This window comes from Phyllostomus hastatus, unplaced genomic scaffold (genome assembly GCF_019186645.2).
Source record: "Phyllostomus hastatus isolate PE091 unplaced genomic scaffold, TTU_PhHast_1.1 phas_scaffold_317, whole genome shotgun sequence".
Taxonomy (NCBI): Eukaryota; Metazoa; Chordata; class Mammalia; order Chiroptera; family Phyllostomidae; genus Phyllostomus; species Phyllostomus hastatus.
This window is the reverse complement of record NW_025334023.1, coordinates 14,978,914-15,002,360: the sequence shown is the minus strand read 5'-3', so window position 1 is coordinate 15,002,360 and position 23,447 is coordinate 14,978,914. Positions and strand designations below refer to the sequence as shown.

The following is a 23,447-nucleotide window of genomic DNA, read 5'->3' as shown; positions in this document are numbered from 1 at the left end:
CAACTCAGGAGATTAAATAAGATAGAATTTATTCCCCCTGCACATAAAATAAGTTCAGAGGTGGTGAATAGAGCAGTCTGCTATTGAAATCATTTATTTTTAAAGAATCCTGGAGTGGTAACAGAGGTTTAGGCAGGGGAAACAGAGTCAGGGAGATTTCCTGAGGAAGCAGCTTTTGGATAAAATGTCAAGAGGGACTGAAATGAAAGGATGGGTGGGAGGGATGTTGGAGGGATTAATCAGCAAACTGATGTCAGAGCAGAAATACAGGGCACAGGCAGGAAGGAGGCAAAGATGGTATCATGTTTGGGAGGGCCGCATCTTTGGAGGAAAGGCAGTGTTTCCTTTAAGACACATAGAACTGGTGGGGGAGGCTCTGTCAGTGCCCTGTGACTGGTGAGCTGTGTGACAGTCACTCCATGGCAGTGTGGAGACTTTGTATGGTGTGCTGCAGCCTGATTATGCCACCTATGAAATCATGTGTTGCTTCCCTTGCGAGGGCAAACATCTTGGCATTGATCAGATAAGTGGAATCAGGACTCTAAAGGATGGCTAAGAAATACTAAACAAAACAGTGATGCTGAGCACCTGGTGGAGAGGCTTGGAAAAGCCATTTCAGTGATGATTGCTGGGATCAGAGCTGCAGGAAGTCCTCCTCCAAGACCCATTAGGTGTGCATTCATTTCTGAAAAGAAAATTGTTTTCTTCTCTATAAATAAATAATGTCCTCTGTGAAAGTAAAAGAAGAAAAAATATAAAAGTATAAAAATATATAAAAAGCAGTAACCTCATCATCTAGAGATAGTCTCTGATGACATACTGACAGAGACACCAGATGCAGACACCAGCCCGCAGTTTCCCCATCATTATGTATGAAATGAGACATTCACACAGATTACCAAATCTGGGGGAGGAAAAGGGACAGCATAGCTTTTCTTTCAAGGGGAGCAAAAGCTTTGGCCTCCACCATGACAGGCTTTTATTGGGTTTCTCCACCCATTACATGATGGTCCTTGCTTACTATGCACAGATGCACTTTAGGTGGTTACCCTTTACAGAAAACAAAGGAGCCAATGCTGCTAATCACATCACAGAAGAGGGATATTTGCAAATGAAAAGGTAAAAGTGGTTGAACTGGTTACACTCATCCTTGGAAGATTTAGCATGGATTTTAGGAAGTTGCTTTGTAATAAATGTCCTCAATTCAGGGTGAGGGAGTTTTAGCAAAAAGCAAGACTCATAGCGGCCTAGGCACATTGCAGGCCTGATTCCCCACGGGAGAACCTATCCATAGGCATGGGTCCTGTGCATCTCCGAGTGGGAGCTGGGCCCGCTCCACACAGAACGGTCTACTACACATACTGTCATGTAATTTTCTACACCTTTGTGTGCATATCTGTATCTATGTACAACACATATACATAGATAAAATGAAAATTATATATACTGTTATATAATTATGTTATAATTATGCCAAACTGGCTATAATAAGATTTTATATTTTTTCTAACTTTTAAATATTGCAGAAAGCATTGTGAACATCTTTCCAGGTCATGGGATATTTTTCTCTAACATTATTTACAAGGGTTGTATGATATATCATTACATATTTATAGCATTATGGTATTTAACATATCTCGAAAGTTCCAATTTTTTTCTATGATAATCAACACTGTTATATGCAACCTGAAGTTAACTGTGTATAAACCTCTCTTTCTAATGATTTCATTACCATAAATTCCTACAAATGAAACTGTTAGATAAAAGGCACAAAAATGTCTAAGGTTTTTGATATGCATAACCAAATTTCCCTCCCACAGCTTCTTCTTAAATTATAGTCTCACCAGGATCTTGTGATAGTATCTGTTTCTTTGAACTTTGTCAATATTGGGTATTTTTAGTATTAAGAGATGATTATACTACTTCCATTATTAGTGACAAACTTTTTTTCACACTACTATTGGCTTTTTGTGTTTGCTTTCCTGTGTGGTCAATTGTTTATTTATATCCCTGTCCCTTTATCTATTAGGATATTTTAAAATAATTTTTACTAGCCATATATCTATATGGCTCTTAATATATAAACATATATAATATATATATATATATTTTCTCTTTTTTTGTTCTAAATGTGGCACTTTTTTCTCTAGGTTATAATTACCATTTGTTTTATATATACATGTTTAAAATTTTTTTTTCTTTTATGGTTTCTGCCTTTTATATACTGCTTTAAAATCCTTTGCCCACAATGCTATTAAGTAGATATTCAACTTTGTGGTCTGGCAGTACCTTTATGGACTAGAGAAACACTCAGGAATTTGAGAGAATCAGAGGATGCAGGATGATAGGATGTGTGAATAGTAAGAGGGAATAGTCATGTGTGACTGAGTTTTAGGCTTGGTAGCCTTTCGTGAGGGTGAAACCACTGACTAAAACCAGGAATACAGGAAAAGGAACAAGTCTGTTAGGGTAGATAATGAGTTCAGTTTTACACTCTTTGCATTTGGAATGCCTGCCAGGAAGCCTGGTAGAAATGGCCCAAAGGCAGTTGGAACAAGGGTACAGAGTGCAGGAGTAAGGCTGGGGTTTTAATACAGACATAGAAACATCTAGCAGACATCTGGTAGTTTAATGTTTTCTTTTCAGTGCACATCCTGGGCCAGACACTGTGCTAATAAGCAGTTCACTGCATTGCTTCATTTCGGCTTCCTGACAACTTTAGGAGGTAGAAATTATCATCCTCATTCTGCGTATGAGTAGACAGACTTACAGAAGTTAAATTACTAAGTCCTTGTAACTGGTTAGTGGTGAAAGTCAAATGTGAAATCAAATAAGTTGCTTGATTCCAGAGTTTTGTCTCTGGCCCTGTTTGCTCTACTGCCACAGGAGGGGATGATGAGCTCACCAGGGACAGCCAGTCCCCAGCGGGGAAACTAGCACACTTTAGCATTGGGCAGAAAAGAAGGGAAGGGGCCAGTGAAGGGACCTCAGAGGAAGCAGAGGGGAGGGCCATATGTGTACATGCTGACTGACACTGTAACCAGAATGCAAACATTTTGTTTTAATCTTCACCCGAGGACATACTTACTGGTTTTATGAAGAGGGGAAGGGAGAGAGAGAAACATAAATGGAGAGAGAAACATCGATCTGTTGCCTCTTGTTTGTTTCCCAACCAGGGACCAAACCTGCAACCTCAGCATGTGCCCTGACAGGGAATGGAACCCACGACCTTTCAGTTCACTGGGCAATACCCCAACCAACCGAGCCACACTGACCAGGGCCAGAATACAAACATTTTGATGGTAGCAGCTTATATCTTATTATATCTCATACATTCTTATACATAAATCTGAGACCCCACTCCTGACCCTGCTCCTGAAAAAACAATTCTGTCACAGCGCTTTGCACATCCATTTGTCTTGATTGGTGCCCCAAAGGTCTGTCACTAATTTTCTTAAGTTATATCCCCAGAGCTAGACCATATCAGTCCCTGTGTCCCCACTTGTTATGGATAGGGTCCCATTCACAGGAATGCCTCAATATTGTTAAGCTATTGCCTTCTCTAAGAGCAGCATAGGTGGACTCCTTGGTTCATGCTGTCTTCATAGGTGGGTAAGATCACTCCCCCTGACACATTGCATGCTGCTTTTCCTGTGTTGCCTTTTTGCCTGAGTTGTTGAGTGAGTGTGGGATATATACTTTTATCTTTGAATCATAGATTTTTTCTTTTCCTCTTTTATTGGGTGATTCTCTACACACTTAGGACTTTGTAAAATACAATTTGAATCACCCTTTTTTTATGACCTGAATATGCAGTCACACAGCAGAAGTAAAACTGGACCTGGATTTAACCACATGTAAAAGATTGTGGTATAGTAGGCAAAGCATCCACTTAGAAGTTAGAAGTTAAATTTTTCATTCTGTTCCTTTGGGCAAATCATTTAAATTCTTTGAGTCCCATTTCCCTCCTTATCAAGTGGGGGTACCTACTACCAGGGTGGTTGTGGGGGTTAAATAAAATAACCAAGATAAAGGATTTGGCCCATTGTAGCCACCGAATACAAGGAAGCTGAAACTCTGATTTCATATAGAATCACTTTGCTTTAATGTTCTTCTCCATGCTTGCCTTTTGCCATGCTTGCCTTTTGAGTACTCTGTAGCTCATTTATGCTCATCCCTGCTGGGTGGGTTAGGAGGCAAATGAGTCCCAACTCAGCCTCAGTGTCTAATGCATGTCTGATGTGTGCAGCTATGGTACAAGATGTTAATTGGTAATATATTTGCTGAAAATGGCTTAGGGCAGAATCTGATTTTCTTGGTCCAGACTAACAGTGGTTTCAGAAACTCACTTGCACACAGTTTCTGATGATAATCAGTAAATATTTTATTGTAGTTTTTCTTTCTGAGAAAAAAATCCAACATCAAAATTTTCATGGACCGAAATGCATTCATTTCAAGCACTTGCCATACAGAATCCACCTTGGCCTCTCGCCAAATGATCTAAAAATTATTGCCTCCTTCCAGACAATTGCTCTGTCCTCAATCAATACTGAATGTAACTCCCATTGCAAGTTAGCACAGGCTTCGGACAAGCCTAGAAGATAAAAGGGGAACTCTTTGCAGACAACAGAGAAATGAGCTGCAGCCTTAACTTGGCAGAACTATTTATTAAAATGGTGATTTAGGAGATTTTTCAAATGCCATTCTTAGTTGTAGATCTCATTTGAGAACTCTAGCCATCTGCCTCAGGAATGAACATGCTTTAGGACAGCCCTGGCTTGTTCCTGTGGTTTGGTGTAATTATTAATAGTGCCCCCTTTCACTCTTCAGAGTCCCTGTTTGTCTGATAAATTCTATGGTCATTCCTTAGAGGCTTTTTTTCAGAGCAAAGCCCATCTCTTTGAAGATATATTCCTTGCACTAATCTAACAAAAATTACCTTAGTTTCCTACAACAGACTCTTTAGCACCCTATCTTATAGTCATTTAAGTATGTCTTCAGAGGAATAATTAAGAGCCACGTAAGCTAATGACTCACTCCCTATGGCTCTCTTACTGGTGAAAGCAAGTAAGCTGATGTCACAGGGACTCATCTAACACAGCAGCCCTGAGAAGGAAATATGAGGATTTCATGTTTATGTTTCAAAGCCATTTCCAATCATTTGCAAGTGCAAGAAGATATACCCACATTTGGCAGCAAGGAATGAAGACTCAGAGAAATGGTACTCTGTGCCTTTGGGAATGCCATTCCATGCTTGAAGTCTGAGCACTTTTTGGTCTTACACACCTTTTACAGACTCGAGCCACCTGCATTTCTGTTCTTTAGGAGAGGGTGTGTTGTGATTTAGCCATATGAGGCAGTAAGGTTGTCCAAAGATCGTCAAAGATGCTCTGAGAGCTACTGTGGAAACAGCAGTGTGACTGCTGGGAGGAGGAGACACATGGCAAAACCCGAGCCATTTTCTCTGCAAGGAGGGAGAGTCTGCTTGGCAGGATAGAGCCAGGCATCCTCCTGGATAGTCCCAAAGAGTCTGAAGCAGATGGATTCACAGGTTGGGACAGATGAATTCTTATAAAGCCTTAGAATGTGGGGGTAAAGGGAGAAAGGAGGAAGAATGGTCTACCTATTTGCAAATGCTCTTTCATCTAAACTGCTCTAGCCTGCATCTAGTTTATATTCTTGTTCCCAGTTGCCTGGCTTCCTATTTGTAGTCTAATTCTGAGAGAAGGAAAGAAGTTCAAAGCAAGGCAAGGGAGCACAGAAAAGTTTGTCTTCTAAAAAAAAATAATGTGCTTGGAGAGCCCTTCTTTGGGGGGTTGGGGGGTGGGGGTGAGGGAGTGGGGAGTGTATGACAACTGAGGAGAGAACAGAGCCATGTAACCAGACGAGAACCAAGGCATGATGTTGGCTTTAAATGGCCCTTTCCTAGCCTTTCTCCCAAATCTCCTCAAGGAGGGACAGATGGAGTTCAGGATAGAAAACTTCATCTCTTGGGTAATGAATGGGGCTATGGTGTGGGTGATAGGAACCATCAGGGGTGTTACTCCTTCCAGAGAATGTCAAGAAGAGTTAGAATCTGATATCTTGGTCAAAAGTACTCCCCAGAGATCTTGTGGTTCCACTCCCTCATTTTCCCTAGAGGACTTTCAGGTTCAGAGACCTTGAGTGACCTTCACAAACATGTCACTGAACAGCTAACTTGGGGTGCTTACCCAGCCATGCAAGTCTAAAAAATTTTAAAAATACAAACCAAGCCCTGGCTGGGTGGCTCAGTGGACTGAGTGCTGGCCTGAGAACAAAAAGGTTGCCATTTCAATTCCCAGTTAGGGTACATGCCTGGGTTGCGGGCCAGGTTCCCAGTTTTGGGTATGCGAGAGGCAACCACACCTTGATGTTTCTCCCTCCCTTTTCCTCTCTCAAAATAATAATCTTAAAAAAAATAAAATTATGAACCGACAGCAATTTCTTCCCACTGTGAAGAATTGTCATGAGACTTAAATGAGTGACTCTGGAAAAAAATCGCACATACTTCCTGCTCAGCCAAGGAGCTTGCTCACCATGGTTGTCCCTGCTGTCCTGGTTGGGGATTTCCTGTCCCCAGAGAAACAGTGAGCTTAAACTTCAGGGCCCATTTCTTTTGCTTAAAGAGTCTTCTTCCGCCTAATTTTAGGTATTTCCGGTTCCAGAAGATCTCAATCATGGCCTGCCTGTCCCACACAATAAATCTAAACATCTGATGCTCCAGCATTCTCGTGCTCAGAGGAGGAGGTCAGGTGAGGCTGAGGATGACTCAGCCTGGGCCCGCTGGGAAAACAGGCTGGGGCCTGTGAAAAATTTGGGTCGGGCGTAATATTGAGGGCTGGCTCATGGTGTGTCTCAAACTTTCACCCCCATCCTCCTTTCTATCACCATTAGCTCCTTGCCCAGACCAGATTTGCCTTTCAGATCTACAGAACCAGGATTGGTCTGACAAGAATCTTATTTTGCCATCAACCCTAATTTTATAGGCTCTGAGAGTGGCTTAAGCACTTCAAGCCTGTGAATTCCTCTCCCTACAAAGCAAAGCCACTGGTGTTGGCCAATACATTGAGCAGGTAGAAAGAATATTTGGCTCCCTTAGATATAATCTGCCTGGTGTGTCCCTGCGTGGGTGGAAACCAAGGAATGACGGCTACCTATCTCAGTACTCAATAAACATGCACCAGTGCAACTCTGTACACCCTCACTTAGTGCCTCTTATGAGCAAGGCTTCTGGGTTACCCTCTGAGAGGGTGGAAAGCTGATAATATATAGTGCCTGTCCTCTGTGTTTTTATCAGAGAACATGGCATAAAAAACTTGTTCCTCATTGAATATTAATAACTACCACGTATTCAACATCTACTATAGGCTCTGCATTTTATTTTATCTCCTCTAGTCTTCTCAACAACTCTGTAAGGCGGATATTATCTTCATTTTGTTGATATAGAAACTGAGGCTTGGAAAGGTGATGTGATTTGCCCATCAGGCCTCTGGGGCAACCCTCTGCTTGTGGAGGCTGAATGTCAGAGGAAGACAGAAAGCAAGGGTGTGCCAAACCTTCCGCTCTTGGTTTCATACCAGCTGCGGTTTAAATTCCAGTGCTAATACTTTTATGGCCTTGGGAAAGCTGCTCTCTGTCTTGGCTTCCTCATCTATAGATTGAACAAAATACTCCACTTCATAAGGCAATTGGAAAGATGAAATGAGATAATTGTGGGCACCGCTCATTTCCCCAGCACATTCAGGTACAAAATGACTTATTGGGCACAGAATGCTCATCTCCTAGATCGAGGACTGGCTCATGTTATTTCTCAAACTTTCACCCCCATCCTTGTTTCTATCACCACTAGCTCCTTGCCCAGACCAGACTTATCTTTCAGATCTACAGAACCAGGATTTTTTGTCTGAAAAGAATCTTATTTTGTCATCAACCCTAATTTTGCCACTTCTTCACCAACTTCAGATTTTTATTGAATTGGTACTTTGTCATTGAGACCTTCCCTGGCCACCGTATCTAAAAAACCAACCCCATTCCAATACTTCTTATCCTTTTCCCTACTTTGAACTAACTAATATATTAAAAATTGTATTCATTTATTTTTGTTTATCTTGTCTGTCTTCACCCACAAGAAGGGAAATTTTTTGAGATACAGAAATGTTTGTGTTATTTCTGTATCATTCTAAGCACAAATATTTATTGGTTAAAAGAATGAATCATTTCAAAATAAAACAAAACCCCCAAAACTTTTTGGAACTAAAAGACTTAGGTCTGAATTTGACTTCTTCCTCAATACCTGTTTGACCCTGGATATATTACTTAAAATGTCTAGGTTTTGGTTTCCTCATTTGTAAAATGTGAAGAACAATGCTTTTCATATTTGGACCGCTGAGATGATTAAGTGACACGTCTGAAAACTGGCACACAGAAAGAGCTGGATGAATGCTTGCTATTATCACTTAAAATAATCTGACCAGTTGTTTAACTTGTTTCAGTAAAACTCAAATCTGTTAGGCTAGGAGAGGAGGAGGCTAAAAACTGTGTATGCCCTCAGTGTTTCGGCCCAATTGCCCTCCTCTTTGGGCTATAAACAGTTGAATACATGTGGCATTGCTTCCTGTTCACAATCCAAGGCGGCTGATGGGTCCGGATTACCTTTGCCAGGTCACTGCACAAGGAGGCTGGGGCAGCTCAAACGACTTGCCCAAGGTCAAACTGCCTCAAAATCCAGGGCATGCAGGGCCTATACATAGATCCTGTCTCTTGAAATTATATTGCACACTGTGCTGCCTCTCCTCCCAGGTTCTCTCTGCAGTGTGGGATGGTGACAGGGCTCCTGGCCTCAGGAGCCCAGTCTTCAGTCAGGCTTGTCACTGACTATCATCTCCTGCAATTCACGTAACATTTTAACACTCAGTTTTCTGGTGCAACCCACTCCTCACAGCTTTATGGACAGGATCACAGGCGAGGAAAACTCTGGAAACTGTGAAGTGCTGTACGCATTACCTCTGCAACAGGTATTAACACGTGAACCCCAACTTTCCAGTGCCAGGAGTCCCTCCCATTTGCACTCTTCTCCAAAGCCACACAGCGTTGGGTGGAAAGGCGGATTAACCCCAGAGCTCCCGTAAGGGCGTTTCTCCAGAAGGCGGGGGAGGAGTTTCGCCCCTCGCCCCCGCCCAGCGCCTTCTCTCCGCTAGCACTATCGCTGCCTTCCCTGTGTCTCTCACCCGCCCAGGCCCCGGCTGCGCTTCCCGGCCCAGGCAGGCTCTGCACAGCACAGCGGGCGGGCAGCCAGGATGCAGGCGGCGAACAAGGAGCACCTGTATAAACTGCTGGTAATCGGCGACCTGGGCGTGGGTAAGACCAGCATCATTAAGCGCTACGTGCACCAGAACTTCTCCTCGCACTACCGGGCCACCATTGGCGTGGACTTCGCGCTCAAGGTGCTTCACTGGGACCCGGAGACAGTGGTGCGCCTTCAGCTCTGGGACATCGCAGGTGAGGGCTGGGAAAGAAGGCGGGGGCGGGAGCGCCTCGCAGCCTGTTTGCAGTCCAGAGGCTGAAGGGTTGCGTGTGGCCAAGTGAGAGAAGCAGGTCTCCTGGACCTGCACCAAAAGAGACTTTTCCTGGTGGGTTGAAAACTTGGCTTCAAAGAAAACAAAAAAGTTTCTTGCTCTGGCTGAAACTTGCAGCGCACTCTCTGGCGCGTGGAACTGTTGCTTTAACTACCTCCCACACTCTCCTGGGATCTTTCTGTCCTGCGCAGGCCTCTCCAGGGAAGCAGAAGGAAACCTATTTAGACTTGCGTTCAGTTCTTGGCATCCAGCTCATTTTCCGGGCTGGTGACGCGACCCTGACTGTCATGCCTGCCCTTCCGTGCTCAGTCCAACGCAGGGGAAGCCCCTAAATCGGTTCACAACAGAAACCAAGAGAGTTCCAGGCGAGTGGAATTAGTTCCTGTCTTCAATCGTTCACTTAATTCCAGTTTTCCTCACCCCCTTTTCTACTATCAGTCAAGCTAGTTGGAGGTTGTTTGCGTTGAGGAAACCACAGAGCTTCCTATGTACATATGGGGGCAAAGTATTGTTTCTCTCCCCTGCACCTGCACTGTATCTCTATCTCTCTGGCTTTCTGTCATCCCTCAAAAAAGTTGGTGCTTATATTTTAGGGACACTGTTTTGTGTAAGGGTTTATGACATTAACCATAAGATTTCTTGATTTGGTCCTAAAGTTTTCATTGAGAAACCTGGAAAACGAGAAGCTTCTTTACACTGTTTGACATCAGAATTTGATTCTGAGAGTTGGTACCAGGAAGTAGGCACAGTGGAATGTGAGGATGCAGTGTCTGCTCCAAAAGTGAGTCCCTGGACTGAGGCTGCTTGGAACCTGGTGGTGTACAAGTCTTCATTGCAGATCTTGCTCTGCCACTCACTAGCATGACCAGTGGCTTCAGACAAATGCCTTCAGCTCAGTACATCCCTGTGAAATGCAGAAGGGTTGGGCATGGCCGCTCAGGAATCTTCCTGCTCACTGCTCAGGAGCTTTAAGGTCCTCTGGGATTCTGGGCTGAATCACTTCAAACAATCCCACTTCACCTCTGACTGTTTCGTGGTCTGTGGCACCAAGAACTTTTTGAAGTGCTGGGCCCAAAGTAGCTGCTTCCATTTCAGAAAATAGGTTCATTTTAGCTGGTACATTTGACTGGAAACATTTTATCATGGCTTGAAGTGAGAACAAATGTGGAAAATTTTTGAAAGGGCATTTCTGATTCTGGAGACTCCAGCGCCTCTTTAATCATCAGCTGCCAGGTCTTATGATAAAGCTCTTGGCATGCAGACAGATTCATGCATTAAGAGTCATCTTCAGCAGCTTTGGTAGCACAGGGGTTATCAGAGACCAGAAGATGTCATCAGCCACTATCTGATTGGACTTTTCATCTAGAAAATCCACTATGAGTCTGTGTACTTTGTTCTAACTCTTTTGATGAGTTAGAAGTCTCCAGGACTCGGGTTTAGAATTAATTTATGGTTTGAAGGGGTAGCTGTGATTTAGACTTATGTGTCAAATGTAACAAAGGAGGTGACCTCAGGCATTTTATACAGTGTCCATGGGTCTCAGTGTCCTCACCTAACAGGGAGAAAAGAAGGTCACAGTGATTAAGAACCTAAATTCCAGAGTTAAGCTGCCTCTATCTGAATCCTTGTTTTATCCCACATGTCCTAGGCAATTTTAGGCAAGTTCCCTGACCTCCTGGTCTCAGTTTCCTTATCAGTAAAGAGGCAAAATGCTTTCTCCCAACAAATGAGAGATACGCAAATAACAAATACTAGCTAAAGCGGATAGTACTTCTATCTAGGAGAGCTGCAAGCATTTCTGTTACAGTAGCTACCACTTTTTTGAGCATTTATAAATGCTAGGCAAAGGACATGATATAAATGTGCTGATTAAATTCAAATAAATAATGATTCCTATATTACATTCCAACTATTATTTATATGTTCCAAAATGCCCAGCATGATTTTTCAGCTTTACCCATATTACAACATAGTGTCATGAGAAGTGTAACCCCAAAGCTTCAAAATGCCTTCTTGAGCTATGATTCTGCACTAAGGTTGCCGTAGAGACTATAGTCACAGAAGCTTGGGGAGATGAGAAATCTGAGGAGCCTTGGAAATTCAGCTCTACAGATAAGGTGTGCAACAAACATCTCAGTAGGGGGGCTTCTTTGTCCCAGAGCTCTGATGATCTGTGGTAACCTGTCTTTGGCAGCCTCCAACCCAAAGGCCGTGTAGGCTGAGTTAGAAGTTGGGCAGCAGGCAAAGCCGGTTGGGAGAAGTTGGGCCATTGTGGAAAAGGCTATCTGGAGCATAGTACTAACACATTTCAGGCTGCATAGGTAGCCTTGTGAGGAATGAAGTCATGAAATCCAGCATCAACTGCCCATCTAGACTCCAGTTAGCTAAGTGTACTTTATAGAACCTTCAAATCACAGCCTGACTACTCAAACATAGAAATGCTTCTCTCTCTCATTTGTGCTCAACTCTGGTGTGTATTGGGAAAGAACAGGTAGTACAGGCTGGTGGGCCTCTCTTTGAGAGGGTTGGGGGTATGGTTGAGATGGAGACCTGCCCTGCCCTGCCCTGCCCTGGTGGGATATCAGATTAACCTGCCGTAGAGGAAAACTTTGCTCAGTTAGACTCTTGATATTCCTTTGGTTCATTGCCACGTGGGTCTCTGTTTGTCCAACAGACTCCCATGATATATCTCTTGTAGCCACTTAGACTGGGCAGTCTGATCTTGAAAGGACCTTTCAGGGCTTGTGAACTTAGCCTTGAAACCAACATGAAAAGTTTCATAAACACCATAGGAAACAGCCATCACCCTAGTCCCAGTGATTTCACTTGAGAGGACGAACTGGACCAGCTGTGGGTTCAGAAGTTCTTGATAGAATGACAAAAATTGAGTTGGTTTTCCCAAAGCCACCTGGCTAAAAGGGGAAGAGCTGGAGCTGGCCCAGTTCTGTCTGGCTTAGAATCAAGCCACACTGTTTATGGCCATTGGCCTGTGAGTGCTTGGTGCATAGGTGGCCCACAGGGTTTATGCCCTCTTCCCCTCTAAAGGCCTTGCTTCTTCAGTAGATGGGTTATCTTCGCCTTTTCCTTCCTATTTCTAATGGGCTTTTGGATATTATACAGTACCCCTGAGCAGACATTGGAAGGAAGTGGAATGAAAATGTATTTCTGAAAATTTGATTCTTGGTTATAGGTTTCATTCTTTTTATAAATTTATCAGAAAAAGTTAAAAAAATTATCTCACTTGAGACTTTTTTTTCTCTTGGTGTGCTTTCGGACCAAACTGCAGGAATTGGGACAGGGTAATAGTAGCTAACATTTCTTAAGCACTTATTCTTACAGTTGTCCACACAGGTTTAATTTCCCAGTAAAATAGCTGTTTGAGTGGTAGTGATGGAATTTAAAACTTGGCCCTTGAATCTAGTACCCAGGTCCCTAACAGATTGCTCTACTTCCCATAACTTAAAAATGGAATACTTTAGACATATTCTAAATACATTCTAAATTATAGGTTTGATTTTCCTACGATATCATATTTGTACTACACCACCTCTTGTCTGTGTCAGTTTTAGTATATTCTACTGTGTTCAGGTAGTATGTGGGCACTTATTCCAACTTCTTATTCCAAGTAACTTGTGTAAGTTATGTAGCTTTTATGTCTTGGTTTCCTGTCTATAAAGTGGAGACAATAGCAAAATCTGCATCTTAGAGTTGTTAAAAGAATGAAATGAATTAATTCATGTAAAGCTGGGCCTGACACATAGTAAATGCTGAATAAATGTTAGTTATTATGCTTGTTATTTTAACTGTTATCACCAATTACTTTTGCATACAATTTCCAGCCTGATCTTGCCAGCATCGCTGAGGGTATAGACAGAGAAGGTTATGTCAAATCTATTTTATATTAGAGAAAATTAAAAGTCAGAAAGGTAAAGGACTTGCCCAATGACACAAGAGCTAGCAAGTGGCCAAGAAGAACAAGAACAGCATAAACCCAATTCAAGATTTAACCAAGAGAGTGGAATATAAATTAAGTTGACAGATAATTTAGAGAGTGCTTCTTCACTATGTGAAAGTTTCACTGCAAGACTGTACTAAATAATCAATGCCTCTAAATATTTAAAACAAGATCCAACTTATAAGAAAAATATTTTCCTGCAGGGCACATCTGTCCTAACTTTCCCAGCCTAAGCCATGTGACAAAGAAGCATGGGAGGACATTAACTATCCCACAGGCAGAGTGAAAGAGGGAGGCAGCCTGGAGCAAGGGCCAGGAGCCCCGGGACACTGACTCTGCAGGCCAGTGGCCGTGCAATTCCTCTGTTCAGGGGGCTGTGTTGTTTTAGAGGTTGTAAAGTGCTTCTACATGGGTTTGTCCTTGACCATACCATCAATATCTATTTCCAAATACTGCAATTCTCCAAGAAGTTTTAGAAGAAGGATACTAAATATCAGCATGATAGGTCTAGAAATATAGAAAGAGCTAAATTTTACAACCACTATGTCAAGCAAAAAAAACAACAACAACAAACAACAACAACAAAAAACCCCATATCTAATTGGGAGTGCTCGCTGCTGAGCAATTTACTGTTCGGATGATTGTAGATTTTCTAAATACCATGTGGACTAAAATGCTATGTGCTTACAGGTAAGTAATACATACACTGAGCAAAAGGGTGAGCTTTCAAAGTAGGGTGAGGGATGGGTATGGAAAGTACCACTGAGCTTCATACAGAAAATCATTAGAACTCCCATCTGGCACAGGCGTGTGAACATAAGGCTGTGGGACATGTCCCCTCATCTAGATTTTAGAGGACTGGTTCAGACAGGGGAGCACACAGCAGACTGACCAAAGAAAGCTAAGTCGCTTGAGGGAAGGAGGGAGGATGGGGAGGAACAGCTCCTATGGGTGCGGTTGGTTTCTTTAGCAGATGTCTATTAAAAGCCTGGTATGTGTTAAGTGCTGTACTGGGTGAGGAGAAAACAAAGTAGGATAAAGAATTGAACAAGACTTGATTCCTGACTTCAAGAAGTTCACATTTTGGTGGACATGAGAGCACAACAGCAAATCACCATGGTTGTGAGTAAAGTGTATCAATATCAGTAACTCCCAAATACTCTGGTGGTGCAGAGAGGCTTCTGGCCATACCACTTCCATCCAGTCTTGGAGTTCTAAGCCTGAGCAGACAGGGCAAAGCCTCTAGCTAATGTGATATTTCCTGTGCTGTACCTGGCACCAGTTACTCCCTGGGAGTGATTTCAGGGCTGCACGACTTGAAACAGAAGTTCATCCTCTGGCCCTCTTTAGTTCTTCTTCTCTTCAAGATCTCATGCATTCTCATGGCTTTAAACTCTATGCTGACAACTCCAAAACTGTGCATATGACCTTGACTTCTCTTGAGCTTCAGACCTTCAGTTCTGTCTTCCTGCTGTATGTCTCCTTTATGATACCTCATTTATCTTGCAAGATCAATATGTCAATAGCAAGTTGCATAAAAAAGCAGGATTTTTTCTATTAAAGTGATATATTCTCTATGTGGCAAAATCGGGAGCTACAAAAGAAAACAACAAGAAAGGAATACAGACAGACAATATCCACAATCATCCCTCTTAGTGATAAGTAGTAAAGGATGTGATTTGTAAGGCTAAACTAGACATCTTTCCACACACACTGGATTTTTAAATTTGTGTTAACCACACTATCTTTCTTCTAGTCACTAGACTTGAAACCTCTGCCACCTTTTCTCCTCCTTATTTGACCTGCATACACAATCAATCTCAAAGTCGGATAGTGATTATGCCTCCCCTGCCACTCACTGCCCTGGACCTGTGCCAGCACTATTAATTACTTAACTGTTCTGCTGTCAAAGCTACCTGGCTCCATCCAGTCTCCTCGTCCTCCAGTTCCTGTATGTACCAAGCTTAGGTTTATCTTCCCAGGACGTCACTTTGGTGGCTCCATATTGCCTTTGGATTATAAACATCATGATGAGCAGAATTAAAGTGGTGGAGATGAAGTGATGGGCAGGCTGAAGATTAGCAAGCGTACAGATTCTAAGTCATAGAGCTACTGAGGGAGGAGTTCGTGAGGTGCTGGCAAGTAGGGCATGACTGGAGTCCTTGAGGCCTGGCCATGACGAAAGGAAGCCCGGGATCTGCCTCACTGTGGCCCTGTCATCAGGAACACAGTTACTCTAAGGAGCAGCTGAGTGGCACTTAAATTATTTAATTTTGTCTCACTGAATTTTATTAAAATAGTAGCTTTAAAACTTGAAGACTTGAGAGGTATCAGGTCTTGCCTGAAAAGATTTAGTCAGTCACTTGATAAGCAGAGGAATTTATGGGGAATGAAATGGATCAGTCATTGTTCTTACACAGTCTGGTAGTCTAGTGCGGCATAAAGATGTTAAAAGAAATCATGGAGATGGTTATTTAATTACTATTTTGGTAAGTGCTGTGAATGGAAAGTGTCAGGTGCTAACAGAAGGTAAAAAATGGGGCCTGCCCCAGCCATGCAAGGAGGTGTGGAGACATGGTGAGGACTGCGGGTTGGCTGGCGTAGCCTGAGATTACAGTGTGTGAGGAGGGCGGTGGGGAGATGGAAGGAGCCAATTAGGAAAGAACACGCATGCCAAGCTTAAGGCTAAGAGTGATAATTCCTTGCATTTATCAGTTTGCCATACCAGGTCTTGCACATTTAATACCACTGTAATGTTGGAAACTAGGTCTTACTGTTTCCGGTTTTATAGGTGAGAAAACTGGGCTGAGAGTAAGTAGAACATGGTGCTTGGTACATTGTGGTTGCTCAGTAAAAGTGGTTTGGTATTGCTATAGTTTGCCATGTATAATGTGCACCTACATTTTTGGCCCAAACTTTCAGAAAAAAAATCTTTCATTTTAATTTTTTAATTCAGTTTTTTATTTGTTTATATTTAGGAACAAAGCTGATTATCATATTCCAGGGTATTATTTAGCATATGGATGTTGTTATTACTTTCTAGACTTAGAGAGCAATAATTTTAATGCATAAGTATAAATAAAAGAATGGAAAAACATTTATATAGATATGGAATTAGCACTTACCCATGTATACTGTGTATCATTATTTTTCCCTCATAAATTGCACATTATACACGGCAAAATATGGTGAGTAGTCTCTGGGGTTGACATTTCAGTCATCACTCACCTGAACAAATTTTCTGAGTATAGTTTTCTTGTAGTAGATAAGCTTAGAGCCCTTTCTCCCTCTTTTCTGGTGATTAGCTTTGGGAATCCTACAAGCTTTCAAACCATTGAGAACGCTTTTTATTTCTTCCACTCCCTTTGTTTCTGAGATGGACATGTTCAGAGGGTTATGGTGGTCCCAGTGCTACTGCAGGGGTGGGGGGTGGGAGGGTCAAATTTATTGTGTCAAGGGAGGACTCTCACCTTCTAGGTTGGTGTGCTAAAGTGGCTTCCTTAGCTTCACAGGGCCATGTCTGTGACACTAGCCTGGAGTTCCAAGTTATTTATTAAGTTCCAATAGTCTCTTTCAGATGTTTGAGAATTTGGTTTTAAAAAATTATATAATCATAAATTACTCTTTGAAGATAACTCAGGTTTTAATTTCCTCCATTCCCCGTTCCCTTTAGTTTCCCACTCTCAGGTATTAATCAAATGCTGCCTTTTCTATCTTGAAAAATAACTCTTATTCCTCCTTTCAATAGCTATGTTTTCTTCACAACTTACCTGACCTACTGTAGCAGCTTCCTAGTAGCCATCCCTTCCTCTAGCTTTCATCAGTTTATAGTCCACAAGGGTGAGACTGCTCAGCATGGTGTCTTTCTCCCCTAGATGTTCTCCAGCTTAGCATCCTTCAAGGGTATGACAATTGCCTTCAGAATCCTGCCTCCTTCAGGAAATCTGTATTGAGCCCATTTGAATAAGGGAGGCACTGTTTCTCTGCTCCCATTAAATCCCATGCTTACTCCAGATTAGAAGTCCTCCAAACTGTCACCTAATTTGCAACCAAAACTAGGACCTAGCCTAGTACTTGGTTCTTGGTAAAGATTTGTTCAACTATTTCATCATTGCTTTAACTCTAAGATATATCATTGATATGAAAATTTCTTCAATAAAATGAAAGTAATAATTTTGTTCATGCTTGAGTTCATAATTTTATGAATATTAACACAAAAATACATATATTTTAGAATCAATAAATATGGTAGGCACTTTTTGAAGGTGGCAATTTACCATAGAAGTATGGGAGTGACCTTAAAGACCATCCTTACAAATGGTGCTTCTTCATTTACCAAAGTCTTCATCATTTGGAGAGAAACATGATTTGTTTGGAGGTCAAATGACAAAACTATCTTCTCTATGATCTTTGGATCCAGTAGACGAAGTAATAATCCTTTCTCGACTGATCATTTCCACAGAGTTAAGACTTTGAGAACTCATCAGACCAAACCCTTTGTTTTACAGATGAGGAGCTATGATGTGAAAGGCGGTGGGGGGGGAGGTCACCTTTTGTTCTTGGGCCCAGAGAAAGTTAGGGGTAGAGATGGAACCAGAATGAAGTCCTCTCTGATTCATTAGTGATGAGATTTGAATAATTAAAAACTACCTTATAACCCCAGATGTTTTGGTGTTTTAAGTACTGCGGCACAGAAATCATTGACTTTGGTAGGCACCTGGCACCACATTGTTAACACAATGAAGAAGAGAGGACGATGATGTGGCACTGGGGGCACACAGAGTCATCCACAGTCTGGCTTCAAATAACATTTCTATTTAACTCTCCCCCCCCCCCGCCCCGTATTAAGGCTTACAATTTGGCTATTTGAACTCCTTGCTGTTCTTTCTTCACACCCCATGTTGATTGCCTCTGTGCCTTTGCTCTTGCTCTTCTTGCTGGCTCACACAGGTGCCCTCCCCTTTATTTCCACATGTCTAAATCCTACCTTGTGTTTGAGGCAGGGCAACTCCTCTGCAGAGACTTCCCTAATTTTCTCATTCCAGTGGTGCTTCTTCCTCCCTTGAGACACATGCAACCTTTTTTATTTCCTTCTAGCACTTCTCCCTTTAGCAATCAATATACTAGAGTAATTCTGTACTTCTCCAAATATCCTTCATGATTTTTAGCAGACTTTGCCACTTGCTGTTTATTATATAATTTAATGAAGTGACTGTGGAGTCAGCAAAGAAGAGAAGGAGAAAACATCATGTAGGAGGAGACCAAGGGCAGGTTTGAAAACAAAGTGAGAGTTCGAGGATAGTCAGTGGTTTCAAACTTTGTGGGAAATCAGAATCATTACTTTCAGCTCTGAGTCTTTACTTTTTGCAGTCTGTGTTATTCTGATACATTATTTGACCTTTCTTCACCAGCCCTGCACAAGTCTGCTCTCTCAAGACCAGGGATGAAAATCTAGCTTCTTGTGTCGTGTAGAAGCCCAGCTTTACTTTCTGAATATGTCTACTTTAGCTCCTCAGTTTAATGTCAACAGAGGAATTACCTATAGTATGAGGGATTCAGTCACATTTCAATCTTATTTATATAGGGTGAAGTTTAGAACAAATTCATTTAAGTCATTTGTTAGGAGGACTGTTCTCCCTGCAATATAATGGCATTAGTAGCCACCATTTCTGGAGTGTCAGGCACAGTGCTGTGCATCTTTGTGTATCACTTCATTTATCACACACAATGAGCTATCACAGAGACGAAAATCTGTGCTTAAACAGGCCAGAAAATACATAAACAAGCAAAAAAAACCTGCATAAGACTTTTCAAAGTCACAGTTAGTAAGGGGTAGTGCCAGAATATAAACTGAGACTTGTCTATTTATAAATCCTATTTTCTAAGTGCTCTATTCTACTATTTTCTAATGGGTGATATAACAGAGCAATAGTTTTCACATGTGATGAATTGTTTAAGTAGCATTTAGAAGATACACATTGTTTATTTTAAAGTGATAATTCATTATGTTTTTGAACCTTTACACTTTTGGATAGAGCTAAGAATTGAATCAGCTCTGTTCCTCACACGCGTCACTGCTGTGGACTGGTAGTTGGTTTGGTAATAATGACCACCTTAAATACTGCCTTTAGGCAGGAAATCCATAGTGGCGGAGGGACGAAAGTCTCCAGTTGAGAACTAAAGATAGGGACAGCTACGATGCTCGATGATAGTGGAATAAAAATCATCTTATATGGGTAGTGTGGCATGTGGGTTTGTTTTTAATTTAAAGAAAACAATACTTTAATCTAGACACTGCCACTCTCATATCCTGTTTCACATTTATTTTCACATCACTCTGGCTTTTTATTACACAAACTGGGAAAACCCTAGTTTCAAGACAATGTGATCATATTAAAAGGAATGTAGCTTGATCTAATGTTAAAATTGTGAATTACCTCCAGCTCGTAGTTCCTGAGGTTTCTAATTGATCTTAAGCACCACTGTGTTTACCTCGAAGTTTTATAATGTCCTGTTGTTCACCTGTGAGTTTACTGAGGCACCCAGCACCCCTGAGTACCTTGATGCACATTTTTGGAATTATTGCTCTAAAGGAATCTAGAAATTCTTCGAGTAAAATCCTTAGAGGCCAGGGTCTCTTGTGAGTTACTTATGATAATATTTTTAATGGTTACTTAGAGGTGATGTCTCAGATGCTAAGTAACTCAGAGATAGCTTTTCTTTTCAATACATTTGGGCTTACAATTCAGTTGAGCTATTTTTAGGTAGCTTGGTGTGTATTTGTTTAGGTTGTAATTAGTTTAATTAAAAACACAAGATGCTGATTATTCTATCTTGATTCAGGGGATCCTCTCTTTATGGCTTGGTTTCACTCCCCTCCCCCATCCATTACTGGGTATTACATTATTATATGATATTGTTTCTCTATCCAAGTGAATTATTTCATTTAACCTGAGTAATGTCAAACCCCAGTCAAAATAAATCCTGACAAAAACCTCCGGGATCCTGGGATGCCGGTTTTCACACATATACACACATACACACAAACACACACTGCCTTAAATTTAAATACAAATTCAGAATTTACTGAAAATACAGGGTGGGGCAAAAGTAGGTTACAGTTGTGAGTATGCAAAACACAGAGTTTATTCTTGTATAATTGTTTATTAATTATACTATTTCCATACAAACAACTGTAAACCTACTTTTGCCCCACACTGTATTTTTGAAATTTAATTTTAAACCTAGATCACTATAATCTACCCACTCTTCCTTTCTATACTGCTATTATTTAGGGACTAAGTAACGAATTGTTACTTTTTATGTCATCTTATTCTCTTGCACACATTATCTTAATTCAATATACTGCATCTAACTTTACCTTCTTGTTGAATAGAGGCAAGATTTGCCTATAAGATATCACAGCCAGTAGTAAGATGAAATGAAAGCCATTGTTCATAGGAGAACTGAAGAGATTCCATAAAGAGCTTGGGTGGTTGGGAATTGGGGACAGATTTTTTTTTCAGAGTGGGTCTTTTTGTTTTTTGTTTTGTTAAGGAAAAAAAGGAAGGAAAAGGGAAAAAAAGGAAAAAGGGAAGGTAAGAGGGAGGGAGGGAGGGAGGGAAAGGAGGGAGAGAGACAGATAGACAGACAGACAGACAGACAACATACGCAGGACATGTGTTTGACTGATGGTCAGCCAGGAGATATGACAGAATGAAGCCTGTCTTTCAGAGTGGATCTTCAGAATGAACAAATAAGGCATAGAGAGTAAATGAGTCAGATCAGAGATCTTGCTTTGTTCAGTCCACTTCTTTCCCAGCTGGGGTTCCCTCTCACAAATAATGAATCAGTATTAATTGTTACTTCATTATGTAAAGAGTACTTGTATTACCAGTTCCATTCTATTTCGCAAGTCCATCATGAGCATAGACTAAGAGCCACTCAGAGTGTGTGCGCTATGGAGACATAAGGGTATGGTAATTGAGTAATTCAACGTGGGCTCAGGGAGTCTGCAGTATAATTGGTGACATGGGCTGCAGAGGTTTGCAGCACTTAAAAAGGAGCACAAGGCAGGGCAAGCAAGTGACCCAGTGTCAGAGCTGAGTGAGTACGGAGGAGGAAGGAGTTGAGTGCGGAGTCAGTAGTCAGGAATGGCCCCCAGAAGGTAGGGGCCTTGATCCAACCTTGAAGAACAGCTAGAATTTAGTTAGGTAGAGAGTGAGAGAGAGGGTGTGTTGCAGTGGGAGTGGGGCTGCCATGGAATGAGTGGGCATGAAAGCAAGGACTTAGTGGAGCCTAGCAACGCATTGTTTGAGGCGGGATCCTGATCCCAGTCTGAGGATTATCCTTTACAGTATAGATCAAGATGTGTAACCTTGAAAGTCCCATAGGAGTCCAGAAGGTAAAATAAATGAACTCTTTCTGTACTTGGCAAAAACTTACTTGCTCATCTTTCAGAAGCTTCTGTTCTTAACACTGGATCACTCAAGCTACTGTTCCCTGTTTCCCTAGGAAATAGGAACAAAGCTTCCCCATAATCCCGGCTCACATTTTGTTCCTCCACAAAATTCCACAGACAGCTAGATGGCTGCACTGGAACAAGGCCAAGGTGTTAACTAGTATTCTCATACAAAGAAACAAACATGGGATTCTGGGTAACGATTTATAAGATACAATAAGAAAAATGAATCAATAGCAACAATTTCTTTTAAAATTATATAAATTTCATTGAGTTCTAAATATTTTTGTTAGACTTATTTTTAGAAAGTTGATATAAATACACAAATTTAAGGGCAGTGTTATTATGGTATATAATGAGACAAAAGACATCACATCTCAGCAAAATTTATTTTCTTTAAAATTGGGTGTTCAGTACTGGTCAGATCCAATGGACTAATACCTAAACAGTAGTCATGTATGTGGACCTTATATTTCTGACTGTTCTGAGCTTTCAAGATGTTACAATATCTGTTTTATTAGAGATCTTCCAATTTATAACTTTTGGGAAATAGTTCAAGTTGCTTTAAATCTCGTGTGAGTCACATAACATGTTAGCAGCCCCATCTTCAGTTTTTGGCATCTGCTGTAGGCAGTAGTGGATCTCTGAAAGTGTTTAATTAGGAAAATGATAGGGTAAAAACAGGGCTTTGAAAGGTGAAAGTGGCAGAGGTGTATACAAATTAAAGCACAAGTAAAATTTCAGCCTTGACCATCACCAGAACCTCAGCCTCGAATACACAACCACCTACCCAACATATCTGCCTAACAGACATGTCAAACTTGACATGTCAGAATCCCAGTCTACTTCCACAAAATCTTCTCCATCTCAGCAAATGGCAACTCCATAACTTCAATAATTCAGGCCAATAGTCTGGGAAATCATGCTCGAATCTTATTATAATCTATATCCCATCTGACGTCTCTATCTCCAAATATATCTAGAAACAACCAACCTTTACCACCTTCACCACTACCACTTTGGCCCAAACCATTATCTCTTGCTTGGATTACTGTCTCTGCCCCCCCCCCCCCGCCCCCCGCGGGTTCTAACCCTGGCTCCTGTGAGTCATTCAGGCAGCAGCGATCCTCGACCATTTACTTCTGTCAGTTCATGTTTCTCATCTGCTCACAGTCCTTCAGCACTTTCCTCTCTTGTCCAGAATAAAAGGTTGCCTCTGTGTAATGATCCCAGACTGTCTCCAGTCTGGTCCCTGTGATCTGTCTCACCGCACACTAAGCCAACAGTTTCCTTGCTGTTCTCCAAACACTCGCCAGACTCATTGGTGCCTCTGTATCTTCATGCTTGCTGTTCCCTCTGTCTAAAACCCTCTCCTCCTAAATATCCATACGGCTTGCTCCTTTACCAGTTTTTGGTGTTTACTCAAATGATTCCT

At 41.6% G+C, this 23,447-nt stretch overlaps 1 protein-coding gene across 1 annotated transcript in view; it reads left to right on the top strand.

Annotated features, from left to right (window-relative positions):
- Nucleotides 1–9,210: 9,210 nt before the first annotated feature.
- The window catches only part of RAB38 (RAB38, member RAS oncogene family), a 48,642-nt gene continuing 34,405 nt past the window's right edge, over nt 9,211–23,447 (top strand). The window contains exon 1 of the mRNA XM_045818120.1: nt 9,211–9,519. Coding sequence (XP_045674076.1) covers nt 9,318–9,519 — 202 coding nt within the window. The 5' untranslated portion in view covers nt 9,211–9,317. The remainder of the gene's footprint in view (nt 9,520–23,447) is intronic.